This window comes from Acartia tonsa, chromosome 11, assembly GCF_053477335.1.
Source record: "Acartia tonsa isolate MP-2025a chromosome 11, ASM5347733v1, whole genome shotgun sequence".
Classification (NCBI taxonomy): domain Eukaryota; kingdom Metazoa; phylum Arthropoda; class Copepoda; order Calanoida; family Acartiidae; genus Acartia; species Acartia tonsa.
In genome coordinates, this window is record NC_137270.1 from 30,931,275 (window position 1) to 30,956,509 (window position 25,235).

Below are 25,235 nucleotides of genomic sequence, written 5' to 3' on the forward strand. Positions count from 1 at the left end.
GTCCCTTGTTATAATGTGTCATTAATATTATATAAAAATTACACTATGTTCTTCTAGACTTAAAATGTTAAATCAAAATTAAATTTTATTTGTGAAGAAGAACATAGTGAAGTATAAATAAATTGATAAGCTCCAATATGTAATGATGTGATAATCAGTGTATTTAGTCAAAATTTCAGATTAGTAATAATGAGGGATTATGTTCTCTACGGATACAATCTGAGTGAGAAATAAAAACTTTTGGCCACAAGGATTTAACGAAAAAAGGTACGTTTTCAAAATATAGGACGAGGATAGGGGATGGGGGAGGACAAGTTTTCAAAACATACGTCGAGGAGAGGGGATGGGAGAGGACAAGTTTTCAAAATATAGGACGAGGATAGGGGATGGGGGAGGACAAGTTTTCAAAACATACGTCGAGGATAGGGGATGGGGGAGGACAAGTTTTCAAAACATAGGTCGAGGAGAGGGGATGGGGGAGGACAAGTTTTCAAAACATAGGACGAGGATAGGGGATAAGGGAAGGACAAGTTTTCAAAACATAGGACGAGGATAGGGGATGGGGGTGGACAAGGAAGGATAAATTAATTTACAGCCCCTTTTTTCTACCATTTATTTATCTGCTATCTAAAGGCATAGTTGCGTACATGAAAATTGGAGTGAAGATTAAAATATTCTTCATTTTCATATGCCTGTTTTTATAATAGTTAAAAAGTAATGGAATATGAATTAATATTCTCCAATGAAAATAACTAATTTTCACCTTAATATAAATCGACCTAATGTGTATATTTTCACGTTAATCTTTTGAATTTGTTTTTCGATTTAATTAATGATACCCTATAACTAATTTTGCCAGTCTGTTTAAAAATGTTGGATCTACTGCAGTTCACGGTAAAATATTGCTGGTAACGAATATTGCCAAAAATCTATGAATTTGAAAGGCTGCTAGCTGCCAAACGACTGAACGTACAGATCATACCCGCACACCATTTTAAGCGGTATAAGAAGGCCTACAAATAATCTGGAATAGCCAAGATCCAATGATGCACAGGGAAAGCTTCACTGAAGAAAAAACGCGTAAAATAGGCCTTTTTCGCGCATTTCTCTGCACTGCGAGATAATTATGCATTATATATTTATGGCTATTCCAGATTATTTGTAGGCCTTCTTATGCCGCTTAAAACAGTGTGCGGACATGATCTGTACGTTCAGCCGTTTGGCAGCTAGCAGCCTTTTAAATTCATAGATTTTTGGCAATATTCTTTACCAGCAATATTTTATCGTGAACTGCAGTAGATCCAAAATGTTATTGGTTCCTTAGTGTTATTATTTAAAAACTATAACTTCAAACTTTTCGTCCAATTAGAAATTAATTTAGTATATTGTAATCATAAGCGTGCAGAAAGACTGTAATCTGATAGACCTGTCTTCCCCTTTTTTCATTCCCTCAAAATTTGAGGGGGAAACCCTGTGCACGACACTGATTGTAATACTTATTGATTGCTATCACAACATACTATTACCAAGACGATGCAGGATACCAATCCTGCTTAGTTTATCAGAAAGGGTTTTCTCATATTAACATAATATTTGAACGTTGCTGCGCTACTTATAGACGATGTCCACCACATGTAGAATGTCGTCCCGTCGCTGGTTCCACCCCAACATCCACGGGGTGGAGGCTGAGCACCTGCTCATGGAGCGTGGCACGGATGGAAGCTTCCTGGCCAGGCCGAGCAAGGGCAACCCTGGAGATTTTACTCTTTCAGGTAAAGTTTTTTCCCCATGCCTTGGGTCCTAACCTTGCAAGGCCTATGGTGCCCTAACCCTGCGGGGATACCAACTACAAACTACTATAATCTAACCTATCATGACCTAAAGTAATAAAGAAATATACCAAAAACTACCCCACCCTTTTTTTTCATTTTTTTTATAAGATAAGTGGTATTCATTGATTAGTTAGTGAATAAACTAAGTATTAAAGAGCGAAAAGACTAAAATATGAGATGTATTAACAGATAGACAGTCGTTATTTACTTATTGATAGATAGATAGATAAGATAATATTTTTTAAAGATATATTCAGTAGGTTATCTGCTATTCAAAGTAATCGCCCTTGTTTTATTTAGTACGAAGACGAGGTGAAGTGACACATATTAAAATTCAAAACACTGGAGATTTCTATGATCTGTATGGGGGAGAAAAATTCGCTACTTTGTCAGGAATGTTCTTGTCTTATTTGTACGTACAGTACACCTGGTTTTAGCAACAAATGTATAAGTATGAATGTAAAAACCTGCCCCAAGTGTTGGAGACACTTTTTTGTTTGCTAGCAAATTGCTTCCTGTTCTTTTGTAGGGATTCGGCTGTGTTTACATTTCCGACGACACAATTAGCTGATTTCAAAAACTCAATACAAAAAAAGGGACAGGGTCCACGTTTTCCCAACTCTTTGCTTAAATACGTATTATTGCTGTGTTACCATTGAACGTAATTGTCCCTGCTATGTTTCCTCCATATTTGGATTTTTCGTTAAGTAAGATGAAATCCTGGTGGAACACAAAACCCCCCACTGTCATTTTCAACTTTTACCAAAATTTGCTGATTACACTAGTACCAAAAATTTATCAAACGTTTTCTTATTCGTTGGCCTAACAATTTTGGGGACTTTAGTTATATCTTGATTTGTTGATTTATTACACATAATGTCCAAACATTTCAACCACTAATTGTAATCTACAGAAGGGGTAATTTTGTGTATCATAATTGGGGATGTAAATAAATCTATCAGTCATTGTCTTATCCCTTTATATTCCTGCTTTTAGCATAACAAGCCACCTTTAATCGAATTTTACCTAACTTAGTTTAATATACTAAAGATTATACCTAAGTGGTCCACTTTCAGTTGGATGGAAATTGCCGACTTCCTTAGATATAATATTAGAATAAAACAATATGTAGCAGTTAAAGGGGGATGTGGAAAATAACCATTTGGGCAGGGGGGGGGGGGGGTTTACTCGAAAACCCTTAGAGCTAGAGGAAGCTAATTTTGGATATAAGCTTCTATGGGGCCAAAGTTACTTTTAAAATTATCGTCGACCACCCAACCCCCCCCAATTTTTTTTTTTTTTTTTTTGGGGGGGGGAGGGTGGGTGGATTATACTATAGGGTGTTTCTCATAAACGACTTGAGATAAATGGAGCAAACCTTAGGATACAAGTTTTGTAAGCCTATATTTGATTTTAGAATTATCGTTGACCACCCACCCACCCCCAAACCCCTAATTTTTGGGGGGGGGGGGCGGGTGGATTATACTAAAGGGTGTTTCTCATAAACGACTTGAGATAAATGGAGCAAACCCTAGGATACAAGTTTTGTAGGCCTATATTTGATTTTAGAATTATCAGTGACCACCCACCCACCCCCAAACCCCTAATTTTTTTTTGGGGGGGGGGGGGCAGGTGGATTAAACTATAGGGTGTTTCTCATAAACGACTTGAGATAAATGTAGCAAACCTTAGGATACAAGTTTTGTAGGCCTATAATATTTGATTTTAGAGTTATCGGTGACCACCCACCCACACCCAACCCCTAATTTGGGGGGGGGGGGGGGGTGGATTATACTATAGGGTGAAAAAAATAACATGGTCTCAAATTACCCCAACTATTGGTATCTTTAAAAAAAAATTTGAAAAAAAAACCATGGTCTCAAATGATTCCAAATTGCCTAATTCGGCGAGAAATGCAATAAATGTTTTTGGTGGCGGCGGAAATCGGCGGCGGGAGAGGCGGTCCCACCGCCGTTTTTTTTTAAAGATACCAATAGTTGGGGTAATTAGTGACCCAGCCCAAAAGATTTCATCCAATTATCTCTAAAACTAAGGGAGTAGCACCCAAAATAAAACACTTAGAATATTAGGTATTAGATAAGGGGGGGGGGGGGAAATGTGGTGACTCTCCACACGACTTACCAGCAATTTTATTTTGGGTGCTACTCCCTTAGTTTTAGAGATAATTGGATGAAATCTTTTGGGATGGGTCACTAATTACCCCAACTATTGGTATCTTTAAAAAAACGGCAGCGGGACCGCCGCTCCCGCCATCCGCTGCCGTTTTCCGCCTCCACCAAAAAAAAAATTTTTATTGCATTTCTCGCCGAATTAGGCAATTAGGAATCATTTGAGACCATGTTATTTTTTTCACCCTATAGTATAATCCACCCACCCCCCCTCCCCCAAATTAGGGGTTAGGGGTGGGTGGGTGGTCACCGATAATTCTAAAATCAGATATAGGCCTACAAAACTTGTATCCTAAGGTTTGCTCCATTTATCTCAAGTTGTTTATGAGAAACACCCTATAGTATAATCCACCCGCCCCCCCCCCCCAAATTAGGGGTTTGGGGGTGGGTGGGTGCTCACCAATTTTAAAATCAAATATAGGCCTACAAAACTTGTATCCTAAGGTTTGCTCCATTTATCTCAAGTCGTTTATGAGAAACACCCTATATTATAATCCACCCGCCCCCCCCCCCCCCCCCCCCCAAATTAGGGGTTTGGGGGTGGGTGGGTGGTCAACGATAATTCTAAAATCAAATATAGGCCTACAAAACTTGTATCCTAACGTTTGCTCCATTTATCTCAAGTCGTTTATGAGAAACACCCTATAGTATAATCCACCCAACCCCCCCCCCCAAAAAAAAAAAAAAAAAAAATTTGGGTGGGGGGTCGACGATAATTTTAAAAGTAACTTTGGCCCCATAGAAGCCTATATCCAAAATTAGCTCCATCTAGCTCTAAGGGTTCTCGAGTAAACCCCCCCCCCCCTGCCCAAATGGTTATTTTCCACATCCCCCTTTAACTGCTACATATTGTTTTATTCAAGTTTTGTAGTAAATATTCAATATTATACACTCGCTAATATTATTGTGTAGTGTCTACATTGTAGGAATATCATACAATTGTAGATGGTACTATTGGCTACGCCTTTAGAGGTCTGAGGTAATTGATGGGGAAACAAGTCGGTCCTCTATTTTAAATATTCATTTTTTAAAGAAAACAAAAAGCAAATTTTTTTGGGGAGGGGATTTTTAAAAATGATCTTATATATATATTATGTCAAAATTACAACTAGTGAATTTTTCATGGTTACTAATACGCCATTGCACCATATCTAATGAGTTAATTTTAAAACCAAAATACAGTCATCCTTACATTGTATTAGTAGTAGTAGTATTTTGTAAAACGTGAGCTTAATAATTTTTACCAATTAAAGGCTTAACAGTAAAACTATTAGTGAAGTGAAACGTGAAATTCAGTCCTCAAAGGAGAGGCATTTATTAATGAAATATATAAAGTAGGGGAACCTTATTTCTACACGTAATTGGTTGATTTACAGTCTCGACCCCCACTTACAATTTTAGTTTTAAAAGAAAAATTTGATGGGGGCGGGTTGAGGTACTTTTTTAGGGTCAATTTCTATAGGGACGGATGTACTGGGATACCCTCCCCCCAAAATAGTTATAAAACTCCTTAGGACACATGAGAAGCTACACTGTAAAAGAGAAACATATCTATAGTGAGATTCTCCGGTACAGACAGACATTTCTTCATCATGTTACTTTTATATAAGGATTCATTCTAATTATCAGATATGCATCATTTGTTTGCAAAAGTTTTTTCTACAGTTAAAAATGTTTCAAGCATATATTGACTATAGAAAAAATATGAAAAAGAAAAGAAAATTTCCAAGTGGGTAAATCTATAATATTGAAAAAAACCTAGGATTTTTTTTTGTGATTTTTGTAAAACAAGGATGATAATATCAAACAAAGCCTTGAATTAAATGAACTTGCAGTGAGGGAGGGTTTTGGAAATAAAATAATTCTAATTTTTTTTCAATGGTTTCTTTAGAATATTTTTTTTTAAATTCTTGTTGCGTAATTAAAACTAATTTATTAATTAAAGATATGTAAGAAACGTGTTATTTTTAGTATTTGAGAAATACCAGGGAGGTAGGAGACATTTAGTAGAACCCAAAGTTTTAAATTTAACTTTGGGTGCTTTCATTAAATTTTGATTGATTGGTTCAATAACTAGTTGTGTCTAAACTTCTTAACCAATGATATATTCTAGAGAAAAAGTAAATGTTTACCATTATAGGGATGTATATTAATTTATCATTCATTGTCTTATCCCTTAAGATGCCTGGGAATTACGCATTTCCCCTAAGGGGGGGGTTTTTAATGCAACCATCTCGTAATCAGTGAGCAAATGGCACTTAGAATTCAAATTTCCATCTATAATTTTGCATGAGTAATCCTTGGTAGGTCTATTTTCCCTAAATCGAACAAAAAGTTGGAAAAGTAACGGCTAACGGCTGGCGGCTCAGCTATTTTTTCATTTTTTTGATATTTATATTGCAAATTAGTCACGAAACCTCTCTCAACATAATACTCTTTTCTACTCCAAAACGCTATCAAACGGTTCTAGACGTTAGCTGTTGGTACTAGAAGTTTTAAAATTGGTTATTGCTATCATTTAACATGAATTAAACCAAAAATATGTTTTAAAAAGTCGATTCCTACGTAATTGATGATGGATTTACCCTGAAAATAGGCAAAAAAACGGCTGAACGGCTGAGCCGCTAGCCGTTACTTTTCCAACTTTTTGTTCGATTTAGGGAAAATAGACCTACCAAGGATTACTCATGCAAAAGTTCAGATCGAAATTCGAATTCTAAGTGTCATTTGCTCACTGATTACAAGATGGTTGCATTAAAAAACCCCCCCTTTATTGTAATCTATTCTATATTAATCTCTCATTTAATGCGTAGATATATGTAAAAATAAAATCAATACGTTCAGCAGAAGCGTAATAAATGTGAACATTTTTAAAAAATAAACCACGAAAAAAATACCTAATTTATTGCATTTTTGTACTAAATAAAAAGACTTGAACATTATTACCGTATTTAGAATTAGTTCAGTTTTATATGGAAAACCTTGGTCAGCTTAAGGTAAGCTTTTAATAAACACAATTTAACTTTTTTAATGGGGTTTCCTTGGTATTCGTCTATCATAGGCACTATATGTCTCGTTAAAGAAAGTAAAAATATCTCTAAAATATATGGACTTAATAAAAAAAAATTCAGGATAAATTCTTCCTCTGGCTTTGTATTTGAAAGAGTTTACAATTTCTTTTACTTCGATTTTTTAATTGTTTTAATAATTCAAGGAGAAAAATGGAGAAGAAATTTGTCTAAGATTTCCCCTGAATTGTGCGGATCCAACAACGGAAAGATGGTTTCATGGTCATCTTAGTGGAAAAGAAGCAGAAAAAGTAATTTTTTAAAGTAACACCATTCAGAAAACCAACAATTTGATTGCATGAGTTTGGTCTTGTATTTTCAACACTGAAAGTTTATTTTAATAGTAATTTAATATTTATGAGGCAACCAATCCTTTAATTGCATATATTTGTCTTAAATTTTATCGAATAGCCTGATTGTCTGAAAGTAACCTGGAATGCCTCCCCCCTCCCATTTCTTCCATTTTGATTTTGTCTGATTTTTAAAAGCTGTTTTTTAGGTTTTGATGGACAAGGGTCGGTATGGAAGCTTTTTAGTCCGGGAATCCCAAGGACAACCTGGAAATTATGTCATCTGTGTCAGAGCAGAGGATAGGGTCACTCATGTTAGAATCAGGTATAGTAGCTTTTTAGTCCGGGTCCAAGGATAACCTGGAAATCATGTCATCTATGTATGTTAGAGCGGAGGATAGAGTCACCCATGTTAGAATCAGGTATAGTAGCTCTTTAGTCCGGGTCCAAGAATAACCAGGAAATCATATCATCTATGTTAGAGTGAAGAATAGAGTCACCCATGTTAGAATCAGGTATAGTAGCTCTTTAGTCCAGGTCCAATTTATTACATTAGTCATCAAAGTAATATAATGATGACGTTTTCTTATTTGTTGGCTAATCAACTTTGGGGACTACAGAAAGGGTAGCTATGGATGTTTCAATTTATCGGCTTTTGTCTTACTCCTTTATATCCAACGTTATGAATATATTCATTTATAGTCCTCAATTATTTGGTTCCGAAAAAAGAACTCATTTTTTCAGGATAAAATATAATAGTTAAAGGATGACAATTCCCCGATTGGATTAATAATCCTCTAATTTTAGAGCAAAATGCAGCATTTAGATAAATACTGAATCTGCATTCATTTCAAATAAATCCACCAAGAATTTTGTTTTATACTAGTACCTCTTGAAAATATTACCTACTCTATTTTTATAAAAGTTTTTGGCATTTTATTTGAAATTTCTAATAGACAAGTAAATATGTCTACATATATTACTAACACACTTAGGTGTTCAAAGTCTAAGACATACACTACTAAGGGGGGGGTTTTTAATGCAACCATCTCGTAATCAGTGAGCAAATGGCACTTAGAATTCGAATTTCCATCTATAATTTTGCATGAGTAATCCTTGGTAGGTCTATTTTCCCTAAATCAAACAAAAAGTTGGAAAAGTAACGGCTAACGGCTGGCGGCTCAGCTATTTTGCCATTCTTTTGATATTTATACTGCAAATTAGTCACGAAACCTCTCTCAACATAATAATCTTTTCTACTCCAAAACGCTATCAAACGGTTCTAGACGGTAGCTGTTGGCACTAGAAGTTTTAAAATTGGTTATTGCTATCATTTAACATGAATTAAACCAAAAATATGTTTTAAAAAGTCGATTCCTACGTAATTGATGATGGATTTACCCTGAAAATAGGCAAAAAACGGCTGAACGGCTGAGCCGCTAGCCGTTACTTTTCCAACTTTTTGTTCGATTTAGGGAAAATAGACCTACCAAGGATTACTCATGCAAAAGTTCAGATCGAAATTCGAATTCTAAGTGTCATTTGCTCACTGATTACGAGATGGTTGCATTAAAACCCCCCCCCCCCCCCCTTATGTAGCCAACAAAAATTATTAATAAAGTTATCAATATTACACTGTTCTTTAAAAAATACACAATATTGTAATACACATATTTTAGCTAAATGATTAAGGTACAGTGAATTAAGAAAATTTCCATAGCTCCAATTTAAGACAGATGGTATTAGTTGTTGAGATTTTTTAAATGAGTAAAAAGCTACTATATAATAATTCATTATGTAAATTACACTTTGAAGGATAGAGTAATTATAAACATAGGAAAATTCATTCCAATACTTTCAGCTTCTTAAAATTCTTATAGATATTCACATATATTGAAAATCTATGAAATGAAAGATTAATTTATGACACATAGAATAAAGACATACATACATATATTACATTAAATAACATTAAACAAATAATAAAATTGATCATGATTAATTACAGTTTATAACAAAATAATATTCTCATATGAAAAAAATATGTGTCAAAGGAAATAGTTAATTGCAGTGTTGCGGATCCGCATTGATTGTATCCGGATCCGGATCCTCCAAATTTGGTCAGTGTGGATCCGGAACTTTGACAATAAAAATAAAATCACCAAATTTTTTTAGAAATATTTATTTTTTAATCTTGAAGTCAAAAATACTTTTGATTTTCAAGTCTGAACCTAAAGAGTGTGGGAGTGAATCAGCTGATATTAACAAGGTTACCAGATATTTAAAAATTTGTAAGTGACTATTTTATATAAATTTAGGTAGATTTTTCCATAAATTTTTACCCCAGGATCCGGATCCGGATCCTTAGACTCAAAAAATGCGGATCCTTGCGGATCCGGATCCGCAACACTGGTTAATTGAAAGGGAAAAGAAGGGGAAATGGCAAAATGATTGTGTATGTTTTTGTAATATTGAATAAATCACTTGTAAAACAGACAGAATGCCTACAAGTTTTAGATTCTCAAGTGGAAGAAGATGATTTGCTTTTTGGGTCTGCAACTGTTGTAGTTTTTAAGTTTTAAACAAATGTTGTTTCTACCTATGGATTTTGCATTGCTTGTATATGATTTACTAAGATAATATTTTAACAAAAAAATATAAAAATTTTTATTGAGAACAAATAAAGAAAATATTTATGTAAAAGTGCTGTTGTTTGTAATTATGAGTTTGTACTTTTTCATGCATACAGTATGCACTGAAGCCAATTAAGATAAAGCTATGAAACTTAGCAAGTAATTAGGCTCCTGATGTTTTCATTTTGATTCCTTTGTTTGGTATATCCCTAGTCTACATTTAAACATAAATGGATGCAAGAATTACAATTTAGTACATTACAACTTGATTATTATCTGTTCTATCCAACCAAGCCTTTATTCTTTCAGAGATATGTACAGGCAAATAGTTGTGTATCCAAACATTTACTTTGTGTCTCACAAATGTCTTCACATTGTCTTTCCTCGTGATCCAGTAAACAGGAAGCAGGTACTGCACCAGTCTCTGGCAGTTGTGGACAACCTTGACAATGGTATCATCAATGTTCATGTCATAGGCTGCAGTGTAGAGCTGATAGATGAGGAGCACAATCATTATGGTGGTTACAGATATTAGTGTAATGCTTGTTGGCACATTGCTATCCCTAAAACATAATAATTACATGTAACAGTAATGAAGCTTTCCAGGCTTAGTTGGAATACATGAAGTGCATGAAAGAACTGATAAAGTACTCGAACTGAATTAAAGAAATAAAAAACAACTATTAGTTTTATGAGGTAAAGATTAAGTTTCCTCTAGGACCCATCTGGAAATGCCTATTAGTAACATTGGAAATATTAATGACTGGAAGAGTCTTAATTTCTTAAGGTCAACTAATGGCTAGTACTAGGGACTCTGTATTTGACAGGCAGGCTACAAAAACCCTTACTACTTTATTAAATAAGATTATAATAAAATAAATAAGAATGTACCCAGGAGGAACTAGACAAGCCATGGCAGAAAAGTTTGGTGTTGGATGAACAGTTCTTCTCACATTGTTAGTTGTGTCTGTTCTGGCCCTTTCAGTTATTGGAAGTCTATGATTGATGTTGGTTGATGACGGTTCAATTGAACTGTTTAGATTTGGTAATAATGAAATATTGTTTGTTTGTGTAATGTTTGAAGCATTCAAACTCTCATTGCAATTAGTATTGCCTCTTGAAATATTCAATTGTGTTGATGTTGATGTTACTGTATTGGAATTGTTTAATTGTGATGAGGTAACTGAAATCATTATCCCTGTATTTAATGCCTTAGGTGTCTTTTGCAAAATTACAGATTCTGTATAATCTACATTAGTTTGGCTTTGTTGTACAGCAACTTCTACTGGAGTTATGGGACTAACAATTCTGTGATTTGTTTCAATATCAGGTATTGATACAGGATTTGGTGGAGTTGCTTCAGAGACAGTAGTTGAGAGGAAGATTTATAGTGTATGTTGGAGGGACATAAATATTTCTTGGGGATCTCCACTTTTTCCATGTTTTGACAACTATAGGTGTTATTTCTGCACAAAATCCAATGATCCCCATGATTTTAAGCAATGGAGTAGAATGTCTGTATGGGATTAAACTGCTGTCAAGGTTGAAGTCATAGAGCACATTCAGTACACTAATGTACGAAATAGGGCAGAAGGTTTGGTACTTAATCAAAGAAAACGACAGTTCAAATATCACAAAAAATGCACACACTGAAATAACAACCTTTTGAATAATTTCATGGTTAAGATCCACAAAATGCAAAGGTCTCAGCTTCATCCCACACCTGAGGACAAAAATACTGTTCATGGTAGCATAGAACAAGTAGAAGAAATATCTATCTGATGTCAGAGAGCACATAAAGTTGGGATAAGCTGTGAATAACTGTTTAGTTGGTCCAGGCAGGATGTGAATGAAAAAGGAATAGATTATGAAGCGTCCACATGCAAGGTTGTTGAAAAGTGCCATGAGTTGCATTGTTGAGTTGATGCTTGTTTTCCTGGTTGTAGGAGCTGAGCCGTAGTAACTGTACATCAAACTGTTGGAGATAATACCTGCCAGTTTTTAAATGCATTATAAAATAATTTCCCAATCTATTGTTGACTTAATAGAATTATCAAACTGTACACTTAGAAATAAGAAAAATAGGTCTCATGGTATGATAAATAGCAGACATATTTCTTACTTGCCTTAAAATCTAATTTTAATGCAACTTTCCTAGAGTACAACAAATAATATCCACAACAAAAGTATAAACTGAAGCCTTCTGTGGAACCGAAATTATGAACAAGGCATAAACTAAAAATATATAAATCTTTTTGGATACAATCAACATGGTTTAGAACCTTCCAGTTTCTAATCAAAACTGATGATTTCCTGATTATTTAAAGAAAATTAAATAGGAATTAAGATCTAATTCCTAGCACATTATCTGGGATTATTTTCAGGATTAAACAATAATTATTGTAAATATGTAGTTCTTCTTTGGCATATTAAAAATAACTGATCAAGATACAAAAGGATTAATTTTTACAATATACTCTTTTCTAAATATTAGCAGAGAAATAAAATATGTTTCATAAATAAAATAGATTAATATTTAGTGTAAAAGATATTTATCTAATATTTAATATATCTTATTTTGATGCTAAAAATTGTAATTTTTTATTTTGCAATATAAGGACACAATTCATTAGGCACTGCCATTTGTATGAAAAAAAGTCATAGATTAATCAATTTTTGAGTAAAAATGCTTGTGAAAATTTAATTAACTCCCACATTATTATCAACAGAATTGCCCCTTAGTTAGATTAAAATTATTGGTGGCAAAATTTGGATATTTATAAAAACTAATCATAATCTAGTTTTATTCCTCTTAGTGTCTAAGCTAACGATTGCATTGACCCTTTTTTTCTCTATTACAAAAACAAACAAAAAAACATTATCTTAGGTAATAATAAGCAAATTTTATCTTTGTATAGTGTTTTGTATGAATCCTTTATAAACATCCTTGTATGTTAAAAGCTTTACTTCTAATTTTTAAAAATTACATTAAGCAGTTCAATGACCATATCAAGAGATTTTTACAAATAATTTCAGAAGAGTATTTTCATGAGCATACCTAATTCTTTCAATATTTAGAACTGTGGGCGGAAAATTTGATGTAAATGGAGGAGAATTATTTGACAGCCTGACTGAACTTATAGAACATTACAAGGTAAACTATTAAAATCAGCCACTAAACTGTACCTAAATAAGAGTAAAATAAGTTTTTTTTTATATTTATATTATATACTTAGAGAAACAACCCTCATTTAGTCATAAAAATTAAATTGATATTGATATGTAAAACTAAATGGGGAGGGGGAAGTTTTATTTTAAAAAGAAAAATTGAAGAAATTTTTTTTTGGTGGGTGTAATTCTTCTAGAGGTGATTTCTATTGGGAGGGTGGTGGTACCCTCCCCCAAAACCTTTCAAAACCTATAAGAAGCTAAGTTTTAAAGGAGAACTTTATTGTTTCAACGGTTAGTGTAATCTTTTGTTACAGACAGACAGACAACGCACAGACAACCTGTTACTTTTATAAAAAAGGTGTAAAATAGGTTTATATAAATAAAAGTCATAATGGATTTGTCATAATATACAAGTATAGTTAGAAATAAATCTAACTTAACGATTATTAAAGACCTTGTTTAACAGTTACGTCACTTATTGGATAGAATTATTCTTGTTTTTCTTTCTAGAAAAATCCAATGGTTGAAACCTCTGGTAGCGTGCTTCACCTCAACCATCCATACAACGCTACACGGGTTAACGCGGGAAAAATTGATTTGCGCGTTGCCGAGTTGCAGAAGGAGAGCGGAGGACCGACGACATTCACAGGGGACAAGGGAGGATTCTGGGAAGAATTTGAGAGCTTACAACAACAGGTTAGAGCGAACTAAAACACACTCTTAGCCTCATAATAAAGCCAACCTTTCTCTTTAAAATTTCAGGGAGGAGACATTAGATATTATAAATCATACACGTTCTCTTATAAAATAGCTTAAACTTTGTTGACTTTTTAAAAATCCGAATTAATCATTGTCCAACTTTTTTCACTGACATTTAATTTAAATAATTTTGTCTATTATTAATGAGATATTTAAAACATTTTATCGTTCACCGTCTTATCCCTTAAGATCCCTGAGTTGAGATAAAATTATGATATTTTTTAGGAATGTAAACATTTATACAGTAGATCTGAAGGTCAAAAGCCAGAGAACAAGAGTAAAAACAGGTAAACAAAAGAATTGAAAATACTTTAGGCTAAACAAGTAAACATATTATGTTGATAGTTTAATTTATCTGCTATATTTTTGTACACTAGAGCCTTGCATAGAGGGGCCCTTGAGGTGAAACAGGGAAATTGACTCCCCCACTGTAAATTGTTGCTGTAAATAGAAAAAGCTTCTGCACTCGTGTAAGAAGGGAAGTCCAGTAATTCATACAGTAGCGCTGCCTAGATATTTTGTGGTATTTTTTCTTGTGACGATTTCTCTTTGGAAAAGCTACATTGCTAAGGAGAACCATATTGCACAGCGGTTAGCGAGATCTTTCGGTACAGAAAGACACATTCACTCACAAATCCTGTTACTATATTATAAAGAAAATATTTCTTGTTTTATAGGTACAAGAACATCCTGCCGTTTGACGACACCCGGGTGATCCTGCGGGACGCTGATCCAAGCATACCTGGCAGTGATTATATCAATGCCAATTATATAACTCAGGTAAGTTATTTAACAGGACAGACCTGAGAGAAAGAGGGGACAATTAGCTGTTTATTACACTAGTCCCTAAAGTTTTATAATAACCTTTATTATTCGTTGTCTTAACAACCTTTCATTAAGTTGAGTGTTTTCAACCACAAATTTTCATCTGTAATAGGTGTAATTTTCTGTATCATCAAATACGGGACATTGAACTGGAAATAACAGTGGAACCCAAAGTTTTTTTTCACGTTAACTTATTTGTTGGTGCAAAAAATTTCAGTAATTTATTTATTTAAACTTCACAATTAATTGTCTTAATCTTTACAAGGGTTTTGTCACTATGATTTGGGATGTATTTCAATTTATCGTCTATTGTCTTGTCTCTTAATTGCTACTAATAAATTTGCATTGTAAAATATTCAGGTATAGTCCCTTTCGTGACAATGCCTCTTAAGGGGCGTTTCGTCGTAATTTTACAGTAGCTTTTGATAGGGTATTTTAGGTTAGGTTAGGTAATTGGCCCGCAGGGTTGGTAAGTTGACCGCTCAGGGTCATAGAAATAGGAGTAGAGCTCCTGTAAAAATACGACGAAACGCTCCTTAAGAGGCGTGGTCACGAATGGGATTATACCTAAATTGTGTACCTAGCTCTGAACTTTATTAATATTTTGTATTTAGGATGATGATGGTAGTGTGAGAACTCAGACTTGTAAACAATATATAGCAACTCAGGTTAGCATACAATATTCACTACTGTAGTGTGAGAACTCAGACTTGTAAACAATATATAGCAACTCAGGTTAGCATACAATATTCTCTACTGTAGTGTGAGAACTCAGACTTGTAAACAATATATAGCTACTCAGGTTAGCATACAATATTCTCTACAGTAGTGTGAGAACTCAGACTTGTAAACAATATATAGCAACTCAGGTTAGAATACAATATTCTCTACAGTAGTGTGAGAACTCAGACTTGTAAACAATATATAGCTACTCAGGTTAGCATACAATATTCTCTACTGTAGTGTGAGAACTTAGACTTGTAAACAATATATAGCAACTCAGGTCAGCATACAATATTCTCTACTGTAGTGTGAGAACTCAGACTTGTAAACAATATATAGCTACTCAGGTTAGCATACAATATTCTCTACTGTAGTGTGAGAACTTAGACTTGTAAACAATATATAGCTACTCAGGTTAGCATACAATATTCTCTACTGTAGTGTGAGAACTCAGACTTGTAAACAATATATAGCAACTCAGGTTAGCATACAATATTCTCTACTGTAGTTGTTGTCAATAAAGAAATATATTTCAGAGAAATAAATTTGTTTTTGTTGTCTTTTAGGCGATTTTAGTTGTTGTCTATAAAGAAATATATTTCATAGAAATGAATTTGTTTTTGTTGTATTTTAGGCGATTAAGCATATTTTGTGAAAGATCAATCTACTAGCGGTTGAGCCTCTTTAGTGACAGACTTCTGACGAATGATATAGCTACGGAATAGTCCATCTATATTACTATCTATCTATCTATGTATTTTAGGGCTGTCTTAGCTCCACTGTGATAGACTTCTGGCGCATGGTATGGCAAGAAAATAGTCTCATTATTGTCATGACCACCAAAGAAATGGAGAGAGGCAAGGTAATCATTTTGTTAATCCGTCAAAAACAAGAAAGTTCATGTCATTGTCTAGTTGTAGAAAAGATTTTTGAGATATTGCACAAAGTGTAGCAAGATAAGATGTTGGTAAAACAGATATATTCAAGGAAAAAGAAATGACTATGCGCTAAAGTTTATTCTGAGTAGCAAAAGGGACAAAATAGGGAAAAAGGATTTTTTTTTTAATATGAACGTTTCAGACATTTAACCTGACACGCAGTTGACTTATAGAGTAGGTACGCATCTAGGATTTTATTTAAATTCAATCATATTCAAACTATCATAAGATTAGTTGGATCTACTGCAGTTCACGGTAAAATAATGCTGGTAACAAATATTGCCAAAAATTTATGAATTTAAAAGGCGGCTAGCTGCCAAACGGCTGCACGTACAGATCATGCCCGCACACTGTTTTAGGCGGCATAAGAAGGCCTACAAATAATCTGGAATAGTTATAAATCAATAATGCATAATTATCTCGCAGTGCAGAGAAATGCGCGAAAAAGGCCTATTTTACGCGTTTTTTCTTTAGTGAAGCTTTCCCTGTGCATCATTGGATCTTGGCTATTCCAGATTATTTGTAGGCCTTATTATACCGCTTAAAATGGTGTGCGGGTATGATCTGTACGTTCAGCCGTTTGGCAGCTAGCAGCCTTTAAAATTCATAGATTTTTGGCAATACTCGTTACCAGCAATATTTTACCGTGAACTGCAGTAGATCCGATATTAGTTTATCTATTTGTTTCCTTTCAATTGTTAAATGCATGGAGTTTGACACAAAGAAAGCATTTGAAAACCAACCATAAGGTAAGCCGGACTGTCTCTGCCCAAGACCGTCTTTTATTAAACCATTAAGGCAGTAAACGGCACTTACATTTTTTAAGATGATTTTTAGAGCAAACTACCCACACTATTCTAAAGGGTGCCTAAAGGTGCCCTTAAACCTCTTTAGGGTGTTTTAAATCCATTTTGGCCGCCCATTTTTACAGCTCTGCATATAAGAATTATATTACATTTACATCTTTTAATTTAAGGTAAAATGTGCCTGTTACTGGCCGGAACCAAATCATCCTGCAGATTATGGAAAGGTAAGAACAATTTTTATCAGTATGGCTTCGAAACCGATCAATATCCACTGGATTAGAACCGGTTCTCAGCCATACTGAAAAATCATATATAGCATCGGATTTTTCAACGAATATTAAAATGAAATAAAAAAAAAACAGTTTTGTTAGCCTCGATTTCCCGAAGGTCCAGTCGAACAAAACTGGTATTCATATTTTTTTTATTTTAATATCCACAGAAAGCTGCGTTAAACATTTATCATTATATGATTTATGTTTTTAATATTAACAAATATTTCAAAATATTTTGCAACAAACAAATACCTAATAAAAAAACCAAATCTCGTAAAAACTAATAAAACGCTAAAAACGTTGAAAAACAGGAATTAAATAATTTTAGGGGATTAATTAATAGTTCTAATAGCAATGGATATATTATTACTTGGATGTTACACCAGATTTTCATGCTTTTCTAATAAATAAATTGAAACTCGTGGCTGGCTAAAGATACCTCCTTAACCCCTCTTCTCCCCTCATACTGGATGATTTATAGATCAATAAATGAGTTCTATGTTAGCAACCTCAATTGACGACAATTTTTCCCCTGTCATAATTTCCACGTGTATTCTATGTCAATTTCTAGGGGTAAAAGTGTGTAAATCAAACACTTTGATGAAGTCCACAATACGCAAATTATGATATTTAAAAATTGTACATTTAGTTGTGATATTCTGTGACCTTCACTTGTCTGTTCTTAAATATGGCCTTTATATGCATTTGGTCAAAATTAGGAGCAGTTTGACTTAATAAGCGTATTTAACTAAACACTCAACTTTACGGAAAATACGCAAAAAATGACCCCCTTTATACATGATTTCTGTTTAGATACGGGTTGTAAATATTTGTGAAGAATCCAACAATGATTATACTTTAAGACAATTCAACGTTATTGTAGGTAAGTTTAATTTTTCAAACTTATAATTTTTTTTCCAGTATGGCTTCGAAACCGATTCATATCCGCTGAGCTTAATGAAAAATTCATGTATCCTGTTGTATTATATTTAGTTTTCTGTGAATATAAAATATACAATCATAATATTAAAACCAGTTTTGGTAATCTGTGCCTTCGGCATCTTGGGGCTAATAAAAATTGTTTTTATCTTACAATTGTACGTTTTTATAACTGCGGAAGGCTGTTATAATACGATGCGAAAAATAACTATTATATGTAAACTTTCTATCACGTTGACATTGTATAATTCTTATTTGTAGATCTAAATCAATGAAGGGTCAGCCTTTAAATTTCTACCTTTTTATGTTCTTTAATTCAAATAGTCCAGTAGTGCGATAAATTTAAGAAATAATGTCATGATTAAGTTGTTTTGCAGCGGTTAATTATAAATATCAATATTAATTAACAGGCTTTTTCTCAAATCATTTCGAATCACCAAGGTGAGTATGTAACCTTGGACTGTGACGCAACACGCTAATTGTCGGGAAGTTGATATGTTCGAATCTCGGCCAAACACTGCGTTATAACTAAATATATAAAAAATGAGTTTACTGTTATGTCTGGTGAGCGGCATCAATAGTTGCGAGTATAGGTGAAGTCATTACCATACATCTTTCCAGACAAAAGTCGTTCAATAATTGGGATGTTTGAAGTCCGTATGATCATATAATCCTGCAGATTAGATTCAGAAATACACCAAAAATAAGATCTAGTGATATTTATATCCCGTCCTTTTTAGGCTATCTACGTTAAAGTGAAATAAAAATCATTCGACCAATTTAGGTGAAGAGACACGGACTGTATATCATTATCATTTTGTTGGGTGGCCGGACCACGGCACCCCAGAGGATCCGGGTTCAGTTCTCAACTTTCTTCATGATGTAAATACGAGACAGGTATATAATTATCATTAGTATGGTTCTTAGGATCTCTTAAACAGAGATTTATAAAAAATTGGTCTCTCTGGCACACAAAATATGATTTTCAAATTTTTAAAGGCAAACTTTCTATAATTATGGTCTTAACCTCCGCCTGTGCAACGTATGGACAGTCAGATCTTTTTGTTTATTAGGGCATGTAAAAATTGTCCTATCGATATAAAACTTTGGACGATGATTCCTATAACAGTTAGCTACCCTTTGGATAGCGTAGAAACTTTATAATCGAAACTAGAAAGTCAGTATGTCCATTAAAAACATGCTGATTTTAAAACTTTTTTGACAATATCTCTTATGGATGTTGTCATACTTGTTTGTCTAAAAAGTTATATTTTAAATATTTTAAATGAAGCTTGTTTAATGTTTATGCATAAAGTAAGGAAAAATTATAAATCTATTTTTTGAAAAAGATATAAATTGCAAAAGAAACTATTAAAGCTTTTAAACAAAATTTGGATCATGGAAAAAAACGAAGTAGCGGGTTTCGTCGTATTTTACAGAAGCTTTTTATATGTTTTTTTAGGTTAGGTAAATATTAATGATTGCCCCGCAGGTTTAGAGCCACACGCAGGAGATACAAATAGGAGAAAAGCTTATGTGAAAATACGACGAAACACACTACTTCGTTTTCTTTAAATGGTCCAAATTATTTTTTTAGGAGAAATTGGACAATCCAGGTCCAATAGTTGTCCATTGTAGCGCCGGTATCGGCAGGACTGGAACTTTTATTGTTATTGACATGATCATAGGTAGGTTTTTCTAGTGGCGCAGTTACTCTATATACAATCATGGTTTGTCAATATGTACTAAAATGATCATATATGACATATTTTTCAGATTTAACTAAACAAATACTACGTAAGACCGACTTTAAATGAAAAAGAACCATTTAAATTTTATTGACGCGCTTTTAATAAAACTTAAAATTAAATAAAACATACAAAGAATCGAATATCCCATATTATATAGCACAAAATGTATGCATATATTGCAAAATTATTTAGAATATTTGTTCTTAAAATTTGGTTGCAAATTTTATGTCTAGAAGTATGTTATGAAAATATTTGGTCTCTAGTTCCGCCCATACAAAGTTATCGTTATCCAATTTAGTGTACTTTAATAATTTAAAAGGAATTTACTTTTTTATTTAACAAGCGGCTTCGCGGTTCAGGGGAGATATTTTTTATAATTAAAATTTTAAGAAAATTACTGGTATTTTAATTTAATTTGCCTTTTCTAATGCTTTGAAAAATTCTCAGTCACTTGCCTATTCCCAAACCTTTAAAGAAATCGAAAGATTAAAGAAAATAAAAAAAATACGTATAGAAACATACTTATTTTGAAATGAAATAACTTAAACCCACCGCAGGACTAGTATCTTTATTTCCTGAATACTATAGTATAATCGATTTAGCGGTTACAGAGATATATAGCTTCAGACTGGCGGACGGACAGACAGCATCGTTCTACTTTGTGTTGTAGATCTGGACATTGGTATTGTTTACCTTCAAAACATCTTTCTTAAAAGATACTGATAAATTTTCAGGATACTTCATAGTTACCATCAATAATTTAATTGAATACGTTTCGATTCATTAAATAACCGTCTGTTTTATTTTTAGATCAAATTCAACACTTAGGACTTGACTGTGAAATAGATATCCAACGAACTATTCAGGTTAATATTAAAAAATTAATTCATCCTAAAATTATAATTAAAACCCCGATTTTAAAAACTGTTAAAGCATAAGATAGTTAAGAGACGGACCGTAATGTCTGTTGATAATAATATTTTTAATGAAACAAATTACATTGGAGTGGATTTTAAAATAGGTGTATGTCAAGATCTGTGGTATATTAATCGATATAAAATACCTGGATATTGTTACAGGGGAATTTTTGCCATCGATTTAGAGATATTTATCAATATGTTCCCCCATGGTTTTGTAGGTGTAAGGTTATTTAGGTTGTAAGTCAAAAGCGAGGGGGGGGGGGGGTGAGGAAGGGTATTGTTATATTAGCCAGCAAAGAGAAACATTTTATCAGGGTATGTGAGTCCCACAATATCCACATATTCTATTTCCATTAGCATGTTGAATTGTTTGTGATTATGACATGTAAACTTCAAAGATAAAATATTTTTAATACCTATGCGTTTTTTAGATGGTTCGAAGCAAACGAAGCGGTATGGTCCAGACTGAAGCACAATATAAATTTGTTTATCTAGCCTTACAACATCATATTGATACTATTAAACAAAGGTTTGTATATTAAAGGGTATAGAATATATTATAAATTTATTTATTTAGCCTTACAACATCATATAGATTCTATTAAACAAAGGTTTGAATATTAAAGTGCATTTAGGACAACAAGGACATCCCATCTTTTTATTTTGTGGTGGATTAATATTAATAGGGGAGCAGGGGTGTATATTCTGCACAATATTTATTTTTTTTCCCCTGCTACAAATATTTTTATTTTTCTTCCCCCCCTATTTTTTTTCTCACCAAGTAGGGGGAAAATGGAAAAATATTTAAAGAACATTTTATTTATTTAATTTATCCCTCCTACCACACATTTTTAAAGGTTTTTTCACCAAGGAGGGGGGGGGGGGGGGAATGGAAAAAATGTTTTCAGTTTTCTTAATTTTTACATTTTTTTTCCCTCCAACCACTTATTTTTTATTTTTTTCCCCCCTCCTGAGCAGGGGATCCCATGTAGAATATACACCCCTGTAGGGGAGTTAATTGAAATTATAGGGGTGGTAAAATTGTGCGTGAAATTGTCCGAAATTTTTAACCTGGGGGAAAATTTACATGTAGGGGGGGGGGGGGTAACTAACCCAACCTAAACTATTGAAGGTTAATTAGTTGCAATTTGTTCTTGGTTAGCCAATAATTATTAATCTAAATTATTACCATGACACTAAAGGTTCAATAATATGCAATAGTAACATATTTTTTTTTAGGGTAGCAGCGGAACAAAAGTCAGTGTTAATGGGCAGAGAATATACAAACATTAAGTATACAGCGGAATTCCCAGGTATAGTTTTATTTTTGATGGATTCTCCTAAACAATATAAAATTTTGCTTATATCCATTTTTTACATTATTTGATGCTTACCAAACATAGGTATGAAACGAAACTTTCCAAAATAAATGTGTTTTTTAAATTCAAATTTTTTGTACAAATTATCTAATGTTACAACATATCAAAAATAAACTTATGTATTAATTCAACATAACTTAACGTCATTTTTTTTTATGGAATATGTCTGTTGCTAACAGTATTTTGTTAAAATGTTGTTTTTGTAACCGGGTCTGGTGAATATATAAATTACATGTGCATTTTAAAGAGAACAAACAAAATAATGGAATTTGTTTTGTAGGTGGAGATCTTACGCGCGCTACGTTCAACCGGTCAACCCTGAGCCTGGCCGGAGCCTCCACACTAACCGGCCGTAAGCCTGTGACACGTGATCTCTCCCACTCCAGCCTGTCCTGCTCTAGCACAAATGTTGTACTGCCCCGACCGCCTGAAGAGATTCCCGCGTCAATATACTCTTTGAAATCAGCTGATTCTGTGGAGAATAGTGCGACAGCCCCGGGTGGGCCGATGGATCTCAACATAGGTAATAATTACAAAATATTTAAAAACTAGAGGTTTATTAAAATATCAAAAATCATTCCATGGACCAGTAAGAGACTTTAGAATAGTAACATGTTCGAATCCCCACATTGACTTTGCACTTGGTTGACAAATGCTGTCGCAATTTGTCAGACTATGATCACGCAACCTTCTCTGAGATGCCCTAAGGTTGTAAGAAGGGAGATTTGTAGAAAGTTAGGATTCTACCAATCAAGCAGCTTTAACTATGCTTTCCCCCGTCCATGCTCCTCGTATGTGAGTGCCATTAATTAGGGTGGCTTAATATGAAACACCTGCCAAAACTCTTGACAAGGGTGATGTAATAATTGAGTTGATTCCGCGAGAATTGCGGGTCAGCTTGTAATGTAACACAGAATACACTCAGCTGTGCGCGAAGCTTACCAATCTAAGATTGGTCAAAGGATTCTCACTTCCACTCTCCGTGTGCATCTGAGTCCTAACTTCAGAGAATCAGGAATACAACTACAACAACAAGAGACAAATAAATAGAGAGACACCCTGTTACTTATAATGCAATAAATGATTTTATTCACCACCGAATCTTGGAGTGGATACAAAACCGCGACAAACAAAACCGCGACATAACAAAACCGCGGCAGTGACAAAACCGCGACAGTGACAAAACCGCGACATTACAAAAAAATCTATAATAAAAAAATCTTAATGCTAGAAGGTCATGGCCGCAGAGCTCGGCCCCCTGGTATGCCTAGCCGCAGGTTCTCGGCCCCCTTGCCTATAACCTAACCTAACCTATATGTTTGAATGTTAATGTACATTAACTTATTTATAATTTAGAATTTCGTGGATTTTACAAAAAGTGGTTGGTAGATTTTTTTCAAATTTTTAATATTTTTTTTTACAATATTTAGGTTAGGTTATGGGCAAGGGGGCCGAGCGCCCGCGGCTAGGCAGGCCAGGGGGCCGAGCGCTGCGGCCATGTATTTCTACAAAAAAAATCCTACATAGTTATATTTCTGTTATTGTCGCGGTTTTGTTATTGTCGCGGTTTTGTTACTGTCGCGGTTTTGTCACTGTCGCGGTTTTGTTATGTCGCGGTTTTGTCCCTATCGCGGTTTTGTATCCACTCCCGAATCTTTACTAGTATTATGAGAAAAAGATATATCTAATGGGAACAAAAAGTAGAACTATTTTTTTGGGTGGAGTATTGATCTTTCTATTATTTTTAGGTCCTCCGCCCTCCTTTGCACCTCCGCGACCTCCAAGCAAGAAATGAAATATGTTATTTAATCATCTTAAAACTTACATCTGTCTTGCGTTGAATCAAGATAGATTTTAGTAAAAAAAAGTCAAACAATCACTTCTGGAAAGAGATGATTAAAATTACATCCTAATTTGACAAGTTTTAAAGGAAATTTTTTCTCTGGAAATTGAAAATTATTCAAAGTATTACAGGAATTAAATAATTTGGAATGATTAATAGAAATAATCTGTTATTCATCCAATACTTCCTACATTGTTTCTTCATTCATTTTCAGGCAGATGTCAAGTTTTTGAGTTACCTATATTTATTTTAAAAACATTAAAAAGTCAATATTTTATTTCCAAGAAATGTATTATAAAAGCTTTTACCTATAAGGGGGGGGGGGGGTTTTAATGCAACCATCTCGTAATCAGTGAGCAAATGGCACTTAGAATTCGAATTTCCATCTATAATTTTGCATGAGTAATCCTTGGTAGATCTATTTTCCCTAAATCGAACAAAAAGTTGGAAAAGTAACGGCTAACGGCTGGCGGCTCATCTGTTTTGCCATTTGTTTGATATCTATATTGCAAATTAGTCACGAAACCTCTCTCAACATAATACTCTTTTCTACTCCAAAACGCTATCAAACGGTTCTAGACGGTAGCTGTTGGTACTAGAAGTTTTAAAATTGGTTATTGCTATCATTTAACATGAATTAAACCAAAAATATGTTTTAAAAAGTTGTTTTCTACGTAATTGATGATGGTTTTACCCTGAAAATAGGCAAAAAACGGCTGAACGGCTGAGCCGCTAGCCGTTACTTTTCCAACTTTTTGTTCGATTTAGGGAAAATAGACCTACCAAGGATTACTCATGCAAAAGTTCAGATCGAAATTCGAATTCTAAGTGTCATTGCTTACTGATTACGAGATGGTTGCATTAACCCCCCCCCCCTTTGTTGGCCTTAAAAAAAAA

General features: G+C 33.8%; 2 protein-coding genes across 4 annotated transcripts in view; both read left to right on the forward strand.

Annotated features, from left to right (window-relative positions):
* Positions 1 to 180, forward strand: part of LOC145331562 (protein FAM135A) — a 35,591-nt gene extending 35,411 nt beyond the window's left edge. Inside the window, exon 41 of the mRNA XM_080176278.1 lies at positions 98 to 180. The gene's annotated coding sequence lies outside the window, so the exon portion shown is untranslated. The remainder of the gene's footprint in view (positions 1 to 97) is intronic.
* LOC145331563 (tyrosine-protein phosphatase non-receptor type 11-like) lies at positions 148 to 24,626 on the forward strand. 3 transcript variants are annotated; one of them, XM_080176282.1, is made up of 21 exons: positions 148 to 267; positions 1,639 to 1,772; positions 2,133 to 2,223; positions 6,975 to 7,017; positions 7,236 to 7,340; positions 7,589 to 7,704; positions 13,091 to 13,166; positions 13,694 to 13,879; positions 14,168 to 14,229; positions 14,620 to 14,722; positions 15,382 to 15,435; positions 16,254 to 16,352; positions 17,405 to 17,458; positions 18,320 to 18,389; positions 19,230 to 19,342; positions 20,043 to 20,133; positions 21,007 to 21,062; positions 21,548 to 21,645; positions 22,356 to 22,429; positions 22,776 to 23,018; positions 24,244 to 24,626. In XM_080176282.1, the coding sequence occupies exons 2-21, from the start codon at positions 1,640 to 1,642 to the stop codon at positions 24,288 to 24,290; spliced, it is 1,914 nt and encodes a 637-aa protein (XP_080032408.1). In that variant the 5' UTR covers positions 148 to 267; position 1,639; the 3' UTR covers positions 24,291 to 24,626. The 3 variants fall into 3 exon arrangements, with proteins under 3 accessions (XP_080032408.1, XP_080032407.1, XP_080032409.1); XM_080176281.1 differs by having other exon boundaries at positions 166 to 267; positions 1,619 to 1,772; XM_080176283.1 differs by lacking the exons at positions 148 to 267; positions 1,639 to 1,772; positions 2,133 to 2,223 and adding an exon at positions 5,206 to 5,750 and having other exon boundaries at positions 6,977 to 7,017.
* The last annotated feature ends 609 nt before the right edge of the window (positions 24,627 to 25,235 follow it).

Coding starts and splice junctions, on each gene's coding strand:
- LOC145331563 (XM_080176281.1), top strand. CDS start 1,622: ATGTCCACCACATGTAGAATGTCGTCCCGTCGCTGGTTCCACCCCAAC. Junction 16,353..17,404: donor AAGAAATGGAGAGAGGCAAG/GTAATCATTTTG, acceptor TTTTAATTTAAG/GTAAAATGTGCCTGTTACTG. Junction 20,134..21,006: donor TGTTATTGACATGATCATAG/GTAGGTTTTTCT, acceptor TTTTATTTTTAG/ATCAAATTCAACACTTAGGA.